Source organism: Pelodiscus sinensis, chromosome 25, assembly GCF_049634645.1.
Source record: "Pelodiscus sinensis isolate JC-2024 chromosome 25, ASM4963464v1, whole genome shotgun sequence".
Taxonomy (NCBI): Eukaryota; Metazoa; Chordata; order Testudines; family Trionychidae; genus Pelodiscus; species Pelodiscus sinensis.
Window position 1 is genome coordinate 12,004,391 of NC_134735.1, and position 17,931 is coordinate 12,022,321.

At 47.2% G+C, this 17,931-nt stretch overlaps 1 protein-coding gene across 3 annotated transcripts in view; it reads left to right on the forward strand.

Moving 5' to 3' along the window:
- The window catches only part of WDTC1 (WD and tetratricopeptide repeats 1), a 61,356-nt gene that overhangs the window by 14,316 nt on the left and 29,109 nt on the right, over nucleotides 1-17,931 (forward strand). For all 3 annotated transcript variants that reach the window (XM_075908836.1, XM_075908834.1, XM_075908835.1), the window contains 4 exons: nucleotides 10,575-10,722; nucleotides 14,249-14,332; nucleotides 15,240-15,286; nucleotides 16,395-16,506. In XM_075908836.1, the coding sequence (XP_075764951.1) occupies nucleotides 10,615-10,722; nucleotides 14,249-14,332; nucleotides 15,240-15,286; nucleotides 16,395-16,506 (351 nt within the window). In that variant the 5' untranslated portion in view covers nucleotides 10,575-10,614. The remainder of the gene's footprint in view (nucleotides 1-10,574; nucleotides 10,723-14,248; nucleotides 14,333-15,239; nucleotides 15,287-16,394; nucleotides 16,507-17,931) is intronic.

Genomic DNA, 17,931 nt, shown 5'->3' on the forward strand with positions numbered 1-17,931 from the left:
TCAACACATAGATCCAATACAGTGAGGAGTTAGTTAGAACTCTGCTCCCTTGTATAAAATGTTTGGCTGACCCTTTGGTCAGCCATGTTACCAGGTCAATATTAGTTTGGATCTTACCCAAAATACCAAGCTGACAGTTCTCTAATTGATGCCTGTTTCCAGCCAGATCAGACGGACATGAAATGGTTAAAAATCCATGTCTGGGAAGGAGGAGGGAACTGTGGAGAGTGGCCATTAGCTGCTTCGGGGGAAACAGGGTTCAATATCTTAACTTAGATAATGGCGCAGAGAGCAAACTGATAGTTTGTGGATGATACTAAGATGGGGAGGGTTGCAAGTGCTCTTGAGGATAAGTTTTTACAATTAAAAATGATCTGAAGTAAACAGGATGAAATTCAATAAAGACAAATGCAAAGTATTCCCCTTAGGAAGGAACAATCAGTTATGCATGCACGCGCACTAGGAAATGACTGTCTAGGAAGGAATACTGCAGGAAGGGATTTGGGGGAATATAGCAGATTGCAAGCTAACTTAACTGATTTAACAATATTGCAAAACAGTGTAACAATATTTAACAGTGTAACAATATTGCAAAACAAGTGAACATGGTTCTGGGCTGGATTAGCAGGGGTGTCGTAAGCAAGATACGAGAGGTAATTCTTCTTTGTAGTGTGTGTTGATAAGGTGCCAGCAGGAGTACTGGGTCCAGTTTTGGACACTACATTTCAGGAAAGATGTGGACAAATTGGAGACAGTCCCTAGGAGAGCAAAAATATTAAATGTCTAAAAAAATGACCTTAAGGAAAGATTGGGAAAAAATTGGTTTGTTTTTGTCTGGAGAAGAGAAGACTGGCGGTGGGGACAGCTTTCAAAAAAGGTTGTTACAAGGAGCAGACACACAAATTGTTCTTGCAAACCTCTGAGAATAGATGAGAAGCAATGGACTTAAACTGTAACACAGGCAGTTCAATTGGACATTGGGGAAAACTTCCTGTCAATGGTTAAGCACAGGCCATCATTTGAGATTAAGAGCAGGTTAGATAAACACCTCTCAGGGATGGCCCATAATACTTAGTCCTGCCTTGACTGTAGGGAATTGAACTAGAAGACCTCTTGAGATCCCTTCCAGTCAAACACCTCTGTGATTCTATGAAAGACTTGCAAGAAGAGAGACTGAGAGGCAGAGAACGCAATAGGCTGGTCCGTCTGAAACAGATGCCTTGTGGCATTTCTGAGGCACCAAGGATTGCCTATGTTTTTGGAAGTGATAAGGTTTAGGCAAGACACAGTTGTGCAGATCTCTTGGGATAATAACCCTTTTATCTGTGTGCTATGTATCTTGGGGTGAATATCTGTTGGGGAGTGCTGCTTCTGAAGCATTTTTATCAACCGGTCGCAGGTTCCTGAAGGGCAGCATCTTGTAGATGCTAAATCCAGATGGATCTGTCACGTTACTGCTGTGGCAAATAAGGTGTGATGTCCTGAGCAGAGTTGTAGAACTGTGGGCTCTCATCAGAGAGGTGGGGGAAAGGTAATTAGTGTTGTCTGTCATGGGAGGGTGCATTCTTAAGGGACTGCAAAGGTATGTAGAATACTGACCATACACTGAGAATAGGGGATTCTATAGCCTGGAAATGCAACTTTCTAGATGGGCGAACCATGGGTATTTGCTCTGGGAGAAGTGTTGGTAGAGGCCGATTGCTTGGGAAAAGTGCCTGGGAAAGCAGGTAAAGGCCGACTGCTCAGTAGTAAGCTTACAAAACTTGAAGTTCTCCTTCGAGTGGTCCCCGTGGGTGCTCCACTCTGGGTGCTGGTGCGTCCTCGCGCTGGCGACCGGAGACTTTTTCTAGCTGTTTCTGCCATGGCGCCCTCTAGTGTCATTGGGACTGAAGGGCGCCTGCGCGCGCGGCTCCTCAGTTCCTTCTCTACCGTCCTCGGCAGCAGACGGAGCCCTCTCTTTACCCTATTTCTGTGGGGAAAAAAACAGTTAAATTCTTCGTTTTACCCCCTAGTTACCTCATCAACCAAGTTTTCGAACCCCCCCCTCCCAACTAGTTCTTTAAAAAAAAAAAAAAAAAAAAAAATTCTCTCGTTGCGGCTTGCCGCTTGTTCCCCTACCCTTCATGCCCGGCTCGCCGGGCTTCAAATGCTGCGAGACATGTCGGGATGCCATGCCGGCGTCCGACGGACATTCCGCCTGTATTAAGTGTCTTGGGGAGGCACACCAGACGCAAAAGTGTCAGCATTGCTCTAAATTGACAGCGAGGGCACGCCGTGACAGAGCCAATAGACTGACGACTCTCTTGTATGAGAAGTCGCTCCATCCCTCCTCAGAGGACTCTCCTCCGCCTCAGCCGACTAAGGGTATGGAAAAGGACCAAACCCCTACGCACTCTTCCTCTGCGGTGTCAAAAACCGTACTCCCTCCGGCTCCAGCTATATCCTTGACACCCTCAGCATTGCGGGTGAGCACTGAGAACATGCCGGGAACCTCTGGTGCACCGCGGTCTAAGACGCAGGCACCGCACAAGAGAGCTCATTCTGAGCCAAAACAAAAATCAGCGGCACCGACCGCTACGGCACCTAAGCTGTCCTTGGCACCGACGGCCGCCTACAGAGCGCTTGGCATCGAAGCACCACCAAACGGCACCGGGCTTGGCACCGAAAAGGGCCCGCACCGATAATCCACCTCCTAACACTTCAGTGCCGAGATGCATGTCGGCACCTTCATCTCCACCGAGACCGCACCGCTCGGCACCGTCCCAAAAGCCGAAGCCGGTACCGATCCCCGGTGCGGAGCCACACCTCTTTGGCACCGCCGTCCCCGGGTTCCTCTATCCACTCAGCGAGATCGCACCATTCCTCGGCCGCTTCTCGCTCAGCTAGTGACATCGGCACCGAACCCAGAAGCAGGTTTTCGTCGCAACATTCTAGCCCGGTTCACAGACCTCCATCCTGGCAAATGCCTGCGGTTCAATATGCATACCCTCCCCCTCCGCATCCATGGTATCCACACCAGTATGCCTATCCACCCCCGCCATATGCCACCCAATGGCAACCGTGGAACTCACATCCAAAGAGGTCTCACCATTGACCCTCTTCTACCACTTCCAGGCCACTTCCAGCCTCTCCTCCTGCCACCACATCGCCCACAGAGCCAAATTATCCAGCTCCTTCAGGCGGCCATGACTCCCTCTCTGTGGGCGAGACCAGATCTCTGCTACACAATTCCTCCTCCTCCTCCCCAGACGAAGTGGTCACCACAGATGCCCCACTGTCGGGAGAAGATACAAAAAAGTTCCAAGAGTTGTTTAAAAGAGTTGCCGTAGCGCAGGAAAAAGATCTTCAAGAGGTGCAGGTCAAACAATATCGACTCCTTCGCACGCTTCAACCTCCAACTGCTTCCAGAATTGCCATCCCTATGGATGAGGCCATTATGGACCCAGCTAACAATATTTGGCAGACCCCAGCGTCCATCACTCCAACAAATAAGAGAGCAGACCGCAAATACTTCATCGCTCCAAAGGATATGGACTTTCTTTTCACCCACCCACCCCCTAACTCCTTAGTAGTGGATTCTGTACGTCACAAGGGTAAACAACCTAACCTAAGAACAACCCCACAAGACAGGGACCACAAAAAGGTGGACATTATGGGCCGAAAGGTTTATTCTTCGTCCACATTGCTCCTTAGGGCGGCCAATTACACTGCTATGCTCGCAGACTATGATAATGCCAATTACTCAAAGCTCCAGGACCTCCTCCTACATCTCCTGGAGCATAAACGGCCAACCCTGCTTAGTATTATGCAGGAAGGTCTCACCATTTCCCGCACAGCTTTGCAGTCCGCTATGGACGTGGCAGACACTGCGGCTCGAATCACGGCCTCGGCGATAGTGCTCCGCCGAATGTCATGGCTACAAGCCTCCGGCGTCCCTAGGGACCTCCAACAAAAGGTCGAGGATTTACCCTTCGATCACACCAACCTATTTGCAATCAAGACCGATGAGGTGTTGCATTCTATGAAGGACTCCCGTACAACCCTTAGGACCCTAGGAATGTATACTCCTCCATTTAGAAGAACTAGATACCAGCCTTACCAACGGCTGAGAGAACCGTTCCGCCAACAACCCAAATATGATTTCCGCAAACAAAGATCCCAGCGTCATAGACCACAACGTCAACGTCAACAACAACATGCCACACCTCATCCCCCAGCTGGCAAGCAGCAGGTTTGAAGGCCTGGTCGAGAGCCAGGAAGCCACTCCGCCGACCCGCCCAACTGCTACCCTTCAGTTCCACCACCCCCTCCGAGCGTTTTTCCACCAATGGTCCCTCATTACCTCGGACAAGTGGGTTTTGAACTTAGTCCAATCTGGCTACGTCATCCCCTTTACCTCTACCCCGCCCAACCGCCCTCCTACCCCATCCCTTTTCAGGGACCCCTCTCACAAAGCTGTACTCCTGCAGGAGGTTTCACACCTCATTCAACTGGGCGCAGTAGAACACGTACCAACACAATTCCGAGGCCGGGGATTCTACTCAATGTACTTCCTAACCCAGAAGAAGACAGGAGGTTGGCGCCCCATCTTAGATCTCAGGCGCCTCAACAAATACATTGCATACCACCATTTCAAGATGGTTACCCTCTCAACTATCATTCCTGCACTCGACCAACACGATTGGCTTTCGGCTCTCGACCTTCAGGACACATTTCCATATTACAATTCATCCTGCTCACAGACGCTTCCTCCGATTTACAGTGGGTACCCAACACTACCAATACAGGGTGCTCCCGTTTGGTCTCTCCACAGCCCCCAGGGTATTTTCCAAAACCCTATCGGTGGTAATGGCCTTTCTGCGACGCCAAGGCATCATAATATTCCCATACCTGGACGATTGCCTCATAAAAGCTGCGTCTTTCGACGAAACGAAGGCCATGACAGATACCACAGTAGCCCTTTTACTCAGTCTCGGGTTTCATGTAAATTATGCAAAATCCACTCTACGCCCAACACAGAGACTGGAGTTCATAAGTGCCTTCCTCGATACAATCGCAGCAAGGGCCACTCTTCCCGAACACAGGTTTGCGATAATCTGCGACCTTATCTGAGCGATACAAGCGGTACCTACTGTCACGGTCCGCCACTGCCTCAAAATCCTCGGACACATGGCCTCCACGACTTACGTCGTCAGTTTGGCCAGACTTCACATGAGACCTCTTCAGTCCTGGCTCGCTACGGTACACAGACCCTTCAGGGACCAAATCACCAAGTACGTTGCTATCCCACCACGCATTATCAATTCCATGCTCTGGTGGACAATTCCTCAAAACATGCTACACGGCGTCCCCTTTCAACGTCCAACTTCCAATCTCACGCTTATAACAGAAGCCTCACTCATGGGATGGGGAGCCCATTTGGGAAGCATCACAGCCCAAGGCAAATGGTCATTTGTGGAACACACACTCCACATCAACCTCCTCGAGTTACGGGCAGTCAGATATGCATGCCAATATTTCATTCATCATATAGCCCACAAGACCATCACCATTATGACTGACAATACCACATGCATGTACTACATCAACCGTCAGGGTGGCGCCCGTTCCCCTTCTCTATGCTCGGAAGCCACCAAATTCTGGACCTGGTGCCTCTCACATGGGGTCACCCCTTCCGCTGTATATCTTCCCGGAATACTCAGTGTCACGGCAGACACCCTAAGTCGCATGTTCATGGACCAGCACGAGTGGGAGATCGACAGACATGCCCTAACTCCGATCTTCCTTCACTGGGGCCAACCAGAAGTGGACCTCTTTGCCACAAAGAACAATCTAAAGTGCCACCTCTACTGCTCCAGGGGAGCTCTGGGCAGAAGTTCCCTCGGGGACGCCCTTTCCATCGCATGGGACGCCTCCCTCCTCTACGCCTTTCCCCCTCTCCCACTCCTTCACAGAGTCCTGGACAAGATCAGATTGAGCCAGGCACGGGTGATTCTGGTGGCACCTGCTTGGCCCAGACGAACATGGTACCCTTACCTCCTCAAGATGATGGTAACAGAACCGTATCCCTTCCCTCCACATCGCGACCTCCTCTCACAAAACCACGGTCGGACCCTTCACCCGGACATCCCCAAGCTGAAGCTCCACGCCTGGCTCCTTCATGGCTCCAAGATGCTGAAACGGCCTGTTCGGAACAAGTGAGACACATACTAATTAATAGTCGGAGACGCTCCACCAGGAAAACCTACCGCTACAAGTGGACGCGTTTCTCCCAATGGTACGCTCAAACCCATGCAAGCCCACCACATCTTGCTCCTATACATACCTTATTGGACTACTTACTCTCTCTAAAACACTCCGGCCTAGCACTCAGTACTATCAAGGTCCATGCTGCGGCCATAGCTGCTTTTCACCATTCTCTACGAGGCTCTTCCTTTCTCACTGACCCGCTGACCAAGCGCTTCTTCAAAGGCCTGCAGAACACCTTCCCTCCGGTTCGGCCACCAGTCCCCATTTGGGACCTGAACCATGTCCTTAAGAGCCTCACAAAACCCCCGTTTGAACCAATAGCGACCTGCTCTTTGTCTCATCTGTCCATGAAAGTGGCTTTTCTCGTCGCCATTACCTCCAGTAGGAGGGTGAGTGAACTTGCAGCCTTAATGGCTGACCCTCCATACACCGTATTTTTACAGGACAGGGTGGTACTCCGACCCCACCCTAAGTTCCTACCTAAAATACCCTCTCCCTTCCATGTGAATGAACCCATACACTTACCTGCCTTCTTTCCGAAACCGCGCACGGAACCGATCCACACCGTGTGGCACACTCTGGACGTCCGACGAGCATTGGCATTTTACATAGATCGCACGAGACCCTGGCGAGCCTCGCCTAGACTTTTCATCTCATATGCTGAAAGATCTAAGGGACAAGCAGTCTCATCTCAGAGAATCTCTAAATGGATTACATCCTGCATTAAAACCTCTTATACCTTACATAACAAAGACTTACCTGGACTTATCACAGCTCATTCCACTAGAGCGGTAGCTTCCACGACCGCCTTTCTTCGTAATGTTCCATTGCAGGACATTTGCAATGCTGCTACCTGGTCATCTGACCACTCGTTTGCGCAACACTATGCTCTCTCCACTTCGATAGCATCTTCTATGGCGGTTGGACAAGCGGTGCTATCCACAGTTACTACCACACGGCTCCAAACCCACCTCCGTGAGCCGACAACTGCTGTGTAGTCACCCAGAGTGGAGCACCCACGGGGACCACTCGAAGGAGAAGAAAGAGTTACTCACCTTGTGCAGTAACGTTTGTTCTTCGAGATGTGTCCCCGTGGGTGCTCCACTACCCTCCCTCCTTCCCCTGCTTGGAGCCTGATACTCTGGCGGGTAGAGAAGGAATGGAGGAGCCGCGTGCGCGCAGGTGCCCTTCAGTCCCAACGACACTAGAGGGCGCCACGGCGCCTGCGCGCCGCGGCAGAAACAGCTAGAAAAAGTCTCCGGTCGCCGTCGCGAGGACGCACCGGCACCCAGAGTGGAGCACCCACAGGGACACATCTCGAAGAACAAATGTTACTGTACAAGGTGAGTAACTCTTTTCCCTTCCCCGAGAGGCTAGTAGACACTCTTATCTTCACTCTGAGCCTCGCAGAAAAGTGACTGACTGGAAACAGCCTTTTCTGGTTTCTCTGATAAAGCAGCTTATTTTGCACATTGGTGTTATTTGCCCAGGACTGGCCTGGTGCACAAATAGTGGTTGTGGGCCCTACAGTTCTGTGTCTGCTTCAGAGTTGCTGACTCAGGCTGATCTCCCTTGCTCAGTGTTGGGCATAGAAGGGGAAGTAAGAGCAGCTGCCCATCCCCCTTCTTCGCAAAAAGTATCTGGAATAGTGTAACAACCTCATTTGTTGCCACTGAGTTTGCTGCTATGCTGACTATAGCAGAGGAAGATTTTCTATTCCTTGTGGAATATGTTTCCATAGACTGACACAACAACATTGTTTGATAAACTGGCTTGGGTAACCTGAGGTTAGTTATAAAAAAAAATCTGATAGTTCAGCTATCTTACATGAAGATTTGAAATATTAGTGACTCGTATCATGCATTCACAGTGCCGCCTTTTAACATCAAGTCTGGGAGATGGGATTAATATGGGTAATGTTAAGAATACTTAAAATGTAAAACTCTTAATGGACATACATACTAGCTTTTTCTGGTAAATCTTCATGTGTCAACAAAATCTGGACTGATCATGCATGTGTGGTGGCAAACTGACACTATCAGCCTAGATGTCCAGAGGAAACCTTGCTAAATACTAAATCCTAAATACTGCAAAGGCCCATTAAGCATTGTCCATTACAAGATACAGTACAAACACCCTTCTCCTCCTGATCTGCAATAGCTTCTGCTACTCAAGCCCTGGATTTTTGATGTGCACTATTTACTAAATTTTGTCTGAAAACGTGAGCAGAGGTAAGAATAAGACAGTAACTAACCTTCATTGCGTCTCTTGACCTATCCTAGGAATTGTTCCCAGACTTCTGGGGTGACAGACTGTCACCTTGTTGTTTCTTCTCTCCCCAACCCCACTCACCAAGATGCGTTTCTTTGATCCAATGAGTACTACACGCTACTAACAAGTTCATGTTTAGGAGTTGATAGCAGGGAATGTTAGCCTGAATTTCAGTCTCTGCTTAGACCGTTGTTTCTTAAACTTTTTAGACCAAGGAACACCAAACAATATTTTTTTATGAGGAACACCAAGGATTTTTTGTTGAGCAAAAAAAAAGGCCGGGGGTGGGGAGAAGGGAAGTTATTGAGCACAGTTTAAAAAAACACTGGCTTAGACTCTTACAGGTTTTAAACAAAACCCTTAATGTTACCCTTATTTGGCATTGCTTCCTGAGAGCAAGCTATATTCATGAGATCAAATACTAAAGAGAATGTCATCTTTATTTCTGGATCCTGTAACAGACTGTGTATTAAACCTGTCTTTTCAAAATTGAGTTTAAAAACATTTGAAACAGTGAGAGTTACAGCATCCTTGGTAACTGAATGAGGGTAGCATCACTGGGAGCTGATGTTTTGTTTTATACTCCATCAACTGGCCCTCCTTTTGGGACCAGGATTGAGAGACAAGAAACGTACTTCACTGTTTGTATGCTGAGACTAAGCTTTCAAACCCTTTAGGCAAGTTATGTTAAATGTGGTTAAGTTTTCAGGGGGTTAAAATATGTCTCCTTGCATTCAAAATGTCATCACTTGCTAATTTGGACTGTAAGGATGGTGGTGGTATCTGATCATTAATTATCTTTTATCATACCAAAGGAATGCTTCGGCTCTTCTAGAACATAAGAACGGCCATACTGGGTCAGACCAAAGGTCCATCTAGTAATTTAGTGTTGTTCATAATAGGGATATAAACGAGTAGCCGACTACCCGATAAGCAGGAGCTTTTGGGTAATTGACGACTCGATCACTTCCCTTCCATTGCCACTCTGCACTCTTAAAGGGACAGAGGAGCTGGTGCATAAAGACGCTGGCTCAGTCTCTGATCCTCTGCAGGGTCTCAGGACAACCCTCTCCTGTGCTGCCACTCTGCATTCTGAAAGGGACAGAGCCGCCTCCTTACAAGCCCCCTCCATTCCCCCTGTTGCCACTCTGCACCCTTAAAGTGAGAGACCCGGGGGGCGGGCTGCCACTTCTGTCCCTTTCAGAATGCAGAGTGGCAGCATGGGGGAGGGTTGTCCTGAGACGCTGTGTGGGACCCGAGACTGAGCCAGTGCCTTTGTGCAGAGCGGCCCTGAGGGAATTGGAAGGGCTGTGCTGAGATTCAGAAGTGAGCCTTTCCCAAGTCCACTTGACTCCCTAGTTCATAATCAATTGTATTCAGTTGCAACTTGTTTTCCTTTTAAAAATGGAGCCTCTTGGCTAAAAGCAGAAGGGCTAGAAAACACATAAGAAAGGGCTTGTACACAGTACCACTTATTAGTCTAACATCTGTCGCTCCAGGGTGTGAATAATCCCGTCCCCCTCCCCACAAAGTGGTGGAAATTACACTGACCTAAGTGCCAATGTGAGCTTCTCCTGCTAGCATAGCTACTGCCTCTTGCCCAGGTGGCTTTATTATGCTGCTGTGGAAGTGTCCCCCTTCAGCATGGAGCATCTTCACCAGATGCGCAGCTTTGGCACAGATGTGACACTGTAGAGCTTCTAGCATAGACTAGCTCAAGAGTTTAAGTACTTTTAGTACACTGATTGGGATGGGGGTGGGAGGGACCCCAAGTCTTTCATCGTTCAGTCTTGGTACTTGCAAGGTCTCTGCTGCTGACAGGATATCCCTAGAAACAGTTGTTCTGTGTAGGCTTGTTCCCAGAGTGTTCCTAAACTGGAGATGTGCTCTTACTGTCAGTCATGCTGCCTTCCACTCCTGAGTTTCCTGAAGGAGGCTTGCGCAGTGCTCACCAGTTTTTTTTGTGAAGGGCGTTCAGCATTGCCATTAGAGACAACACTTAATTAGTGGTGTGTATAAATGACCTGTTAAGTTTCTCTCTTCTCTGTTGGTAGGTAATTAAATGTCTTTACTGTGGAGCTCTGCTTTGTTGGAATGCTTGGATGCACTGCAGCTCCTCCTGTAGCTTTCTTTTGTCTGCCCCATTGTGAGAAGATGGCAAAAGTAAACATTACTCAAGACCTCATCCACAGGCAGATCAAGGTATGTGTCAGCCAAGATTCTTATTTGTGGTGGGGGGATGGGTAAGGAGAGCTTAATGTTCATGCCAGAGCAGTTTCTGTGGAGCTTGTTTTCACAGTACTAATATCCACCATATACCCCCTCTTGCTGTGGTCTTATTAGCTCTGCGAAGGATTGATACTTGGCTGGGAAGTTGTGCTGTGGAGTGGGCGTTTGGGAACGGTTGAAGTGAGGGGTCGGGCACTTTCAATCAGAGTAAATATCAAAATAATTCCCAAGTAGTGCTGGGGATACTGTACTGATGGGGTCGCCATCTTTAGATAAAACCCAAGAGATTCTGGTGACTTGTGATCAGTTAGAACCCTGTTAGTATACAGATTAGAGATGTTAACCTCTGAGTCCTGACCAAGTTTCACTTGTGATAATTCTATTCTTTAGCTTCCTGAGCAGGTTCATTTGGATACTTAATTTTTTTTCCTTTCCATCCTAACCTGTTTAGTGCTAGTGTGTATGTGTGTGTGTTCCTCAGGCACTCATTACCATTGTGTCTTGCAGTTGTAGTGTCATAAATTTGTAAATGCTTCAGAGTGAATGGGATGGAACAGTCAAATATTATAACAATGTGCCTCCTTTCCAAACACTGGGCAGAAGGTCCAATGCTCTGCTTTAATTTCCTGCATTCTGGCCCTGTTCCCGCAGTGGTTTTTAGTGCCGTATTGCAGGTTATTAAAGTGTACACTCTCTTCAGACTAAAATATTAGGTGCTCAATAGTTTGGATACACTTAAAAGATTATCTAAAGTTCCAGGGCTAAGGTGGGGTTGCCAATAGCCCTGTATTATTAGGGATGTCCCTTTTTAAAATAAAATAGTGTCCTGTGTTGATACTGGGTCTGATCAAAAGTCCATCTAACCCAGTATCCTATCCTCTGACAGCACCCAATCCCAGGTGCCATAGAAGGAATGAACGGAACAGTAGGGTTGCCAGGTGTCTGTTGTTGGCCCTGACAGTCTGTCACTTGTGGCTTCTGCCCAGTAAAAACCCCCAGAAAATACCAGTGATTTAAAGGGGCCATGATTCTTTTGTGTGTGGCTGTGGGGTTTTTGTTTTGTTTTTGCTCAACCACTTTGGTCCCCTTTTATTTTTTGCTCAACCAATTTTTTTTCTTCCTGCCATGTACGGTATCTTTTGTGACAGTATCTGGCAACCTAACAGAACAGGTAATATCAAGTGTCCATCCTGTTACCCATTTCTAGCTTCTGACAAACAGAAAAAGGAACAGACACCTGTGTTACCATAGTTCAACCAGGGCAGTGCTACGGGTTGGTAATTTGATCTGGTGCACAGCGTCACAGTGCTCCTCATTCAGCCCAGCCACCCCTCTGTCATTCCTAAACAGCCCTTGGACCTCCTGTATTTTGTAATTAGGATTGGCAACCCTAACTGTTTGTGTTCAAGTACAATAGAACTGTGCACAGCAAGAGCTGATCCCATTTTGTGTTAGTTGGAGCTTTCTCAAGGGCTAATCCAAGAGCGTACAAGGAACTTCTACAGGAATTAACCATCAGACCCTGCCATTTTCTGTTCTGACTGCAAGATGCACTCTTTGATCTTTCTTTTTCAAATTTAAACCATGTTGTATTATTTAAAAGTAAACTATCTTTGTGGGGAGAAAGAACTATACATGACTGATGTGAATCTTGTAGCTTAATAGCAAGCAAATGGTCTGGTAGCACTTTATAGACTAACAAAACATGTAGATTGTATTATGAGCTTTTGTGGGCACAGCCCACTTCTTCAGATGACCGAAGTTATGATTAGAGGATAAGGAAACTTGAAAAAATAGATGGGAAGGGGGCAGGGAAGAAAGATGTTCTGTCCCCACCCCCAATCTCTGTGCATAAAATATCAGGAGAGAGGGTGCTAAACTTGAGTAGATTAAGATCAAAGTCAGTGGATGGATAAGGCAGGAAGGATACCATTCAGAAAGTAGTTAGCACCTTCACTGATAAAGGTTCCACCACCCCATATCTTTATTAAGTCCATAATTAATTGAATTGAATTTGCATATGCATTGTAATTCCAAGCTTTCCCTGTGGATTTGGCTTGAGGAACTGGCCTGTGACAAGACCGCCACCTTCAGATCTGTGAGATTATGGTTCAGTAAACAGAAATGTTCTGCCACTGGCTTCTGAGTATTTTCTTTATGTATATCCGATTTGTGTCCATTGATTCTTTCACGTAGAGAACGTCTAGTCTACTTTCTGAATGGTATCCTTCCTGCCTTATCTATCCACTGACTTTGATCTTTATCTACTCAGGTTTAGCACCCTTTCTCCTGATATTTTATGCATAGAGGCGGGGGGGGGGGGGTAGGTGACAGAACATCTTTCTTCTCACCCCCTTTCCCTTCTCCTATTTATTTTGAGTTTCCTTATCTCTAATCATAACTCTGGTCATCTGAAGAAGTGGGCTGTGCCCACAAAAGCTTATGATAACATCTACATGTTTTGTTAGTCTATAAAGTGCTACCAGACCATTTGTTTGCTGTTGTTTTTTTCTGTAACAGATTAACTCGGCTACTCCCTGAAGATCTTGTAACTTAACATGCTTCCATAAGGGGTTTCAGATACTAAGGAGACAAGATCTATATAAAAAGCTTAATAGTGTAGCACCTTTCTGCATTTCATGAATAAAGAGTTGGGGTGGTGGATGGTGTAACTCCGATTGCTCTGCCTCTGCAGTTAGCCTCCCTACATCCAAGCCAACTGCTAACACATTGATGATCTCATTAAGGAAGACAAGGAAAACAACCATCCTGTGTCTTCCTCCCTTTCATCTGTACTGGCACAGCATTGTGGCAACTGTTCTCTTTTCTGTAGAACAGTCTGTGCTGCCGGTACTGTGGTTCTGTGGAAAGGGTCAATATCTCAACTGTCTCCTGTTAAAGGTCCCAGAATGAGACGAGCCTGAGAACAGTGAAAATGCAAGGAGGGTGTGTGTTTTGTTCTAAAATGACACTTAGTTCCTCAGGAAAGAGGTATAGGTCATAGCAGCCCTTTCTGAATAGCTCTAATAAAGTGCTTGTATTTATCCTCAGCAGTGACTTGAAGCTTCTGGTTTTTGGCCTGTTTTTGCTAAAAGATTAACCCCTCTCCCCTTATCAAACTCTTGGTTGTATCATTGTGGTAAAAGTAAACCAGAAAAGACAGGGTTGCTTTGTGTGTGTTTGTGTGTTTTCCCTTTCCTTGGGCTGCCCTGATCCTTATCTCAGTTGCAGGACTTGAGCCTGGCAATTGTGGTTTTACCACTAGTGGTACTGAACTGATTTCTCTCTCTCTTTCTGAACTGGAGAGTACAAAGTGCTCTCTTCAGGCTGATAAGAAAATTGTGCCCTTGCCAAAGGAAAGGCAACTAGCTGGTGCTGTGACCCATTTTGGAAGGGGGGGGGGGCCTCTGAGTGTGTTTTAAATGGTTGACTCTCCTGCTTGGTATAAGGGAATGGTCTGTGCTTTGTGTAGTAAATGGAGTGGTTGTCTTTCACACAGGAGAAAGGCGCCCTGGGCTTTGAGCGGCACTATCATGTCACTGACCCATTCATCCGACGTCTGGGCCTCGAAGCAGAGTTGCAGGTGAGGGGACAGCAGAAGAGCAAAATTACCTACCTGTGCCACATTAAACTGCATAACACCCACTAATCTGAGCCCTGTAGACTTATAAACTTTTAAGAGTGCTGGTTTGTCTTCTCAGCATGCAGCACTTCTGGCACAGTGCTAGTCAGCAACAGTGTAATAAGTTAGTGTCTGTGCATTTTATAACACTAGCTGCCTGGAACCAATCCTAGTCATAGATGTCTTGACATGGGCAAACCTCTCCTAGCTAAGCCTGAGGGCCTGACTACTTCTTCCTATGATGCTTGTGACTGCAGTAAGTTTCTTAGAGACTGACGCATGAATTGTCACCCTGCAGTCTGGTACTCCCAGTACAAATTGAAAGTGTGTTTGTCTTCACGTTGGTACAAATTCAGTTTTTTCCCTTCCATGCCCCTCTTCAACACCATTTTCCTCTCTTCCTCCTCCCCCCCCCTCCGCCCTCCAACCTCCCAGAAAGTTCACTGGGCACTCCAACAGTTTATCTTCTAGTCATTTGTTAGATGTGCAATATACTTTCAGCCTAGTTACCCAGTGCAAGGTGCTTCTCAGCCGGTGGCAATGAAAGTGCACTTTCCTTCAATGCCCCCCAGTGTCTGTGCACATGATTCTCAGTGTAGCCAAGAGCTTTTGAAAGACACTGTTCCTTGCATGCAGCAGTATCTCTGTATTAGCTGCTAAGGCAGAGCTGCTATTGGATCAAGTTGTAAAGGTGGTATTTTCCCCAACAAACTAGAGCATGCCTTTCTTGGAGGTGCTTGTCTGAGGGGTGTCTGACACTGAAGGCTGCTTGTATCAGATTATGTGGGGAGCTTGCGGTGTCCTTGTCTTTAATAGTACTGCTTGATAAGTCTGCAGTTGATAACGTTCTCTCCCCTTCTTTGCGCAGGGTCACTCTGGATGCGTCAACTGTCTAGAATGGAATGAGAAAGGAGAGTAAGTATGTCTCGATTCAGGGGTGGAGGAACTGACAGCCCCAGGCTCTCCCATCAGTGGGCTGTGGATCATATCAGAAGAGGTCACTTCATTTATTTTACTGGAAAGAGGAAGGTTCAGGCTATAAGTCTTGAACTATAGTAGAATCCCGGTTTTGCAACTGAGGCTTGTTCTGCTGGCTGTATATGAAAATGCTTCTCTTGTAACAGAAACTAGGACTGGTAGGAAGTGAAGGATCTTCTTGGAGGGTTAGGGTCTTGTTTTTTTTCATCCTGTTGTGGCACAGGTGGGGATTTGCATCCTTGTATGGGGCTGCAGTGGTGGCCTTTTTTTCTTTCCTGTGTTGTAATCCAAGTCCTTCTCTGGTGGGGAAGCAGAGTGCAGGGGAGAGGGCTGAAGAACGTGAGAACATAAGCATGGCCATACTGGGTCAGATCAATGATCCATCTAGCCCAGTATCCTGTCAGCCAACAGTGGCCAATACCAGATGCCCCAGAGGGAGGGAACACAACAGGTAATCCTCATGTGATCCCTCTCCTGTTGCCCATTTACAGACCGAGGTTAGGGTCACCATTCCTACCTGTCCTGGTTAATAGTCATTGATAGACCTAACCTCCATGAATCTGTCTAGCTCTCTTTTTGAACTCTGTCCCTCTGACCATCTGATATCCATCTGAAGAGTCCCTCTATCCATCTGATAACCTCCTTTGCACTATTTTAAGATAAAGCATTTGTGTTTAATACCTAGTGCAAGTGAAGTAAGCCATATCCACCTGGGAAACTCATGTTAGGGAGAGTCTTTACTGTGGTTGTGGCCTCTGGTTTTCACCCAAATCCATAATTCAGTGGAAGCTTCATGTACTTGAGGAAGGAATTTGGCATTTGTGATCAGACAGCAGTTCCAACCTGTTCTGTGCCTCTTCAACTGAAATACACCTTTTCTGCCATTTAATGCTTATGAATCACTGCACAGATTCTGGTATGGGGCACATTTGAGGACCTGTTGTGAAGGACAGAATGTGGGCTCACAGGCTGATTGGCTGAGAAGCTAATCACAGTTGGGTGTAGAGCAATGTTTATAACCCTCTCCTGTCTTTGGTTTTTTCAGCTTGCTGGCTTCTGGTTCTGATGACCAGCACACCATTGTCTGGGATCCCCTGCATCACAAGAAGCTTCTTTCTATGCACACGGGGCATACTGCAAATATCTTCTCTGTCAAGGTGAGTGGGGCCCCAGGTGTTTGAAAATGAGAACTGGAAGGAGGACACAGCTAGATGGGTCTCCGTTTTGATGACATACATTAAAATAACTTCACTAAAAAGAAAATGGACTTGTTTTTAAAACATTGCTAGGGGAATGCTTTTCCATAAGCAAATCCTCCAAAGAGCACTCTAAAATATTTTAAGACTTACGGTATTAGGGAAAGATGCATGAGATGTTGTATTATGCGTCTCAGTCTCTGTTTGGGCCACATATATACATAGAAATTAAAAGCTTCAGCGGGTAGCTGAGTTAGTCTTTAAAGTGCTACCAGACTATATGTTGTTCTTTAAGTTGTAGATGATATCATGAGCTTTCGTGGGCACAGCCCACTTTTTCAGATGACCAGAGTGGTGGATGTCCAGAACTAAAATAAATAGGGGAGGAAGAGAGAAGAGGCAGTGGGTATAAAAATATCAAGGGAAAAGCAGAGCTGGAATGTAACAGGAAAAAAAATAGTCTATAAGCACCTAAAGACCGGATAGTCAAAAATGGCAGATAAGAACTATTACTAGGCAGTTAGAGAGAGGGAGTATTAACATCAGATACTATACAGACAAAGAACCATTGGCACCTTCATTGTTTGGTAGGTTGATGATGTCCCAGCCATCTGGTACCTTTATTTAAACCATTAGCATGAGTATCAAGCATGTGAATGAATTGTAGTTCCAGTCCTTCCCTGTGTATTTGGCTTGTGGAATTGGTCTGTAACAAAACAGCCACTTGAAGATCTGTTAATGAATGCCTACGCAGATTGAAGTGTTCCCCAACAGGTTTTTATGTTTCCTTTATGGATATCTGATTTGTGTCTATTAATTCTTTCCCATACGGACTGTCCAGTTTGTCTATATAGATCCTGTAGGTCAGTGGTCCCCAACCATTGGAGGTTGCCAGGCGCCAGGGGGCATAGCCGTTCGCCCGCCAGGTGCCAGAGGGCGGGGACACTTGCGTGCCCGGGGTGGGGGCGCCCCCCCCAAGGGCCGCGCACCTGGGGCTGGAGCTCCCTCGGGGCTGGCGCCCCCTCCAAGTGGCGCTCCCGGGGCCGGCGCTCACCGTGCGCGCGAGGCCAGCTCCGGCACCATACATGCGCCACGTGCCCTGGGCCAGGCCAGCCCTGAGCACTTGGCGGGCGCACACAAATGCCCCCGCGGGCTCCATGGCGCCCATGGGCACCGTGTTGGGGACCACTGCTGCAGGTGTTTGTCTCTGTTTGTGGGATTGGAGCAAATCGGGTTGTGTTTTAGGGCTTGGCTGTAGACAATAGATTGAGAAATGTGTCTGGGATGGAAGCTGGAGACATGAAGGTAAGTGTAACGGTCAGTGGGTTTCCGGTATAGGGTGGTGGAAATGTGTCCACTATTTAATTGTACTGTAGTGTCCAGGAA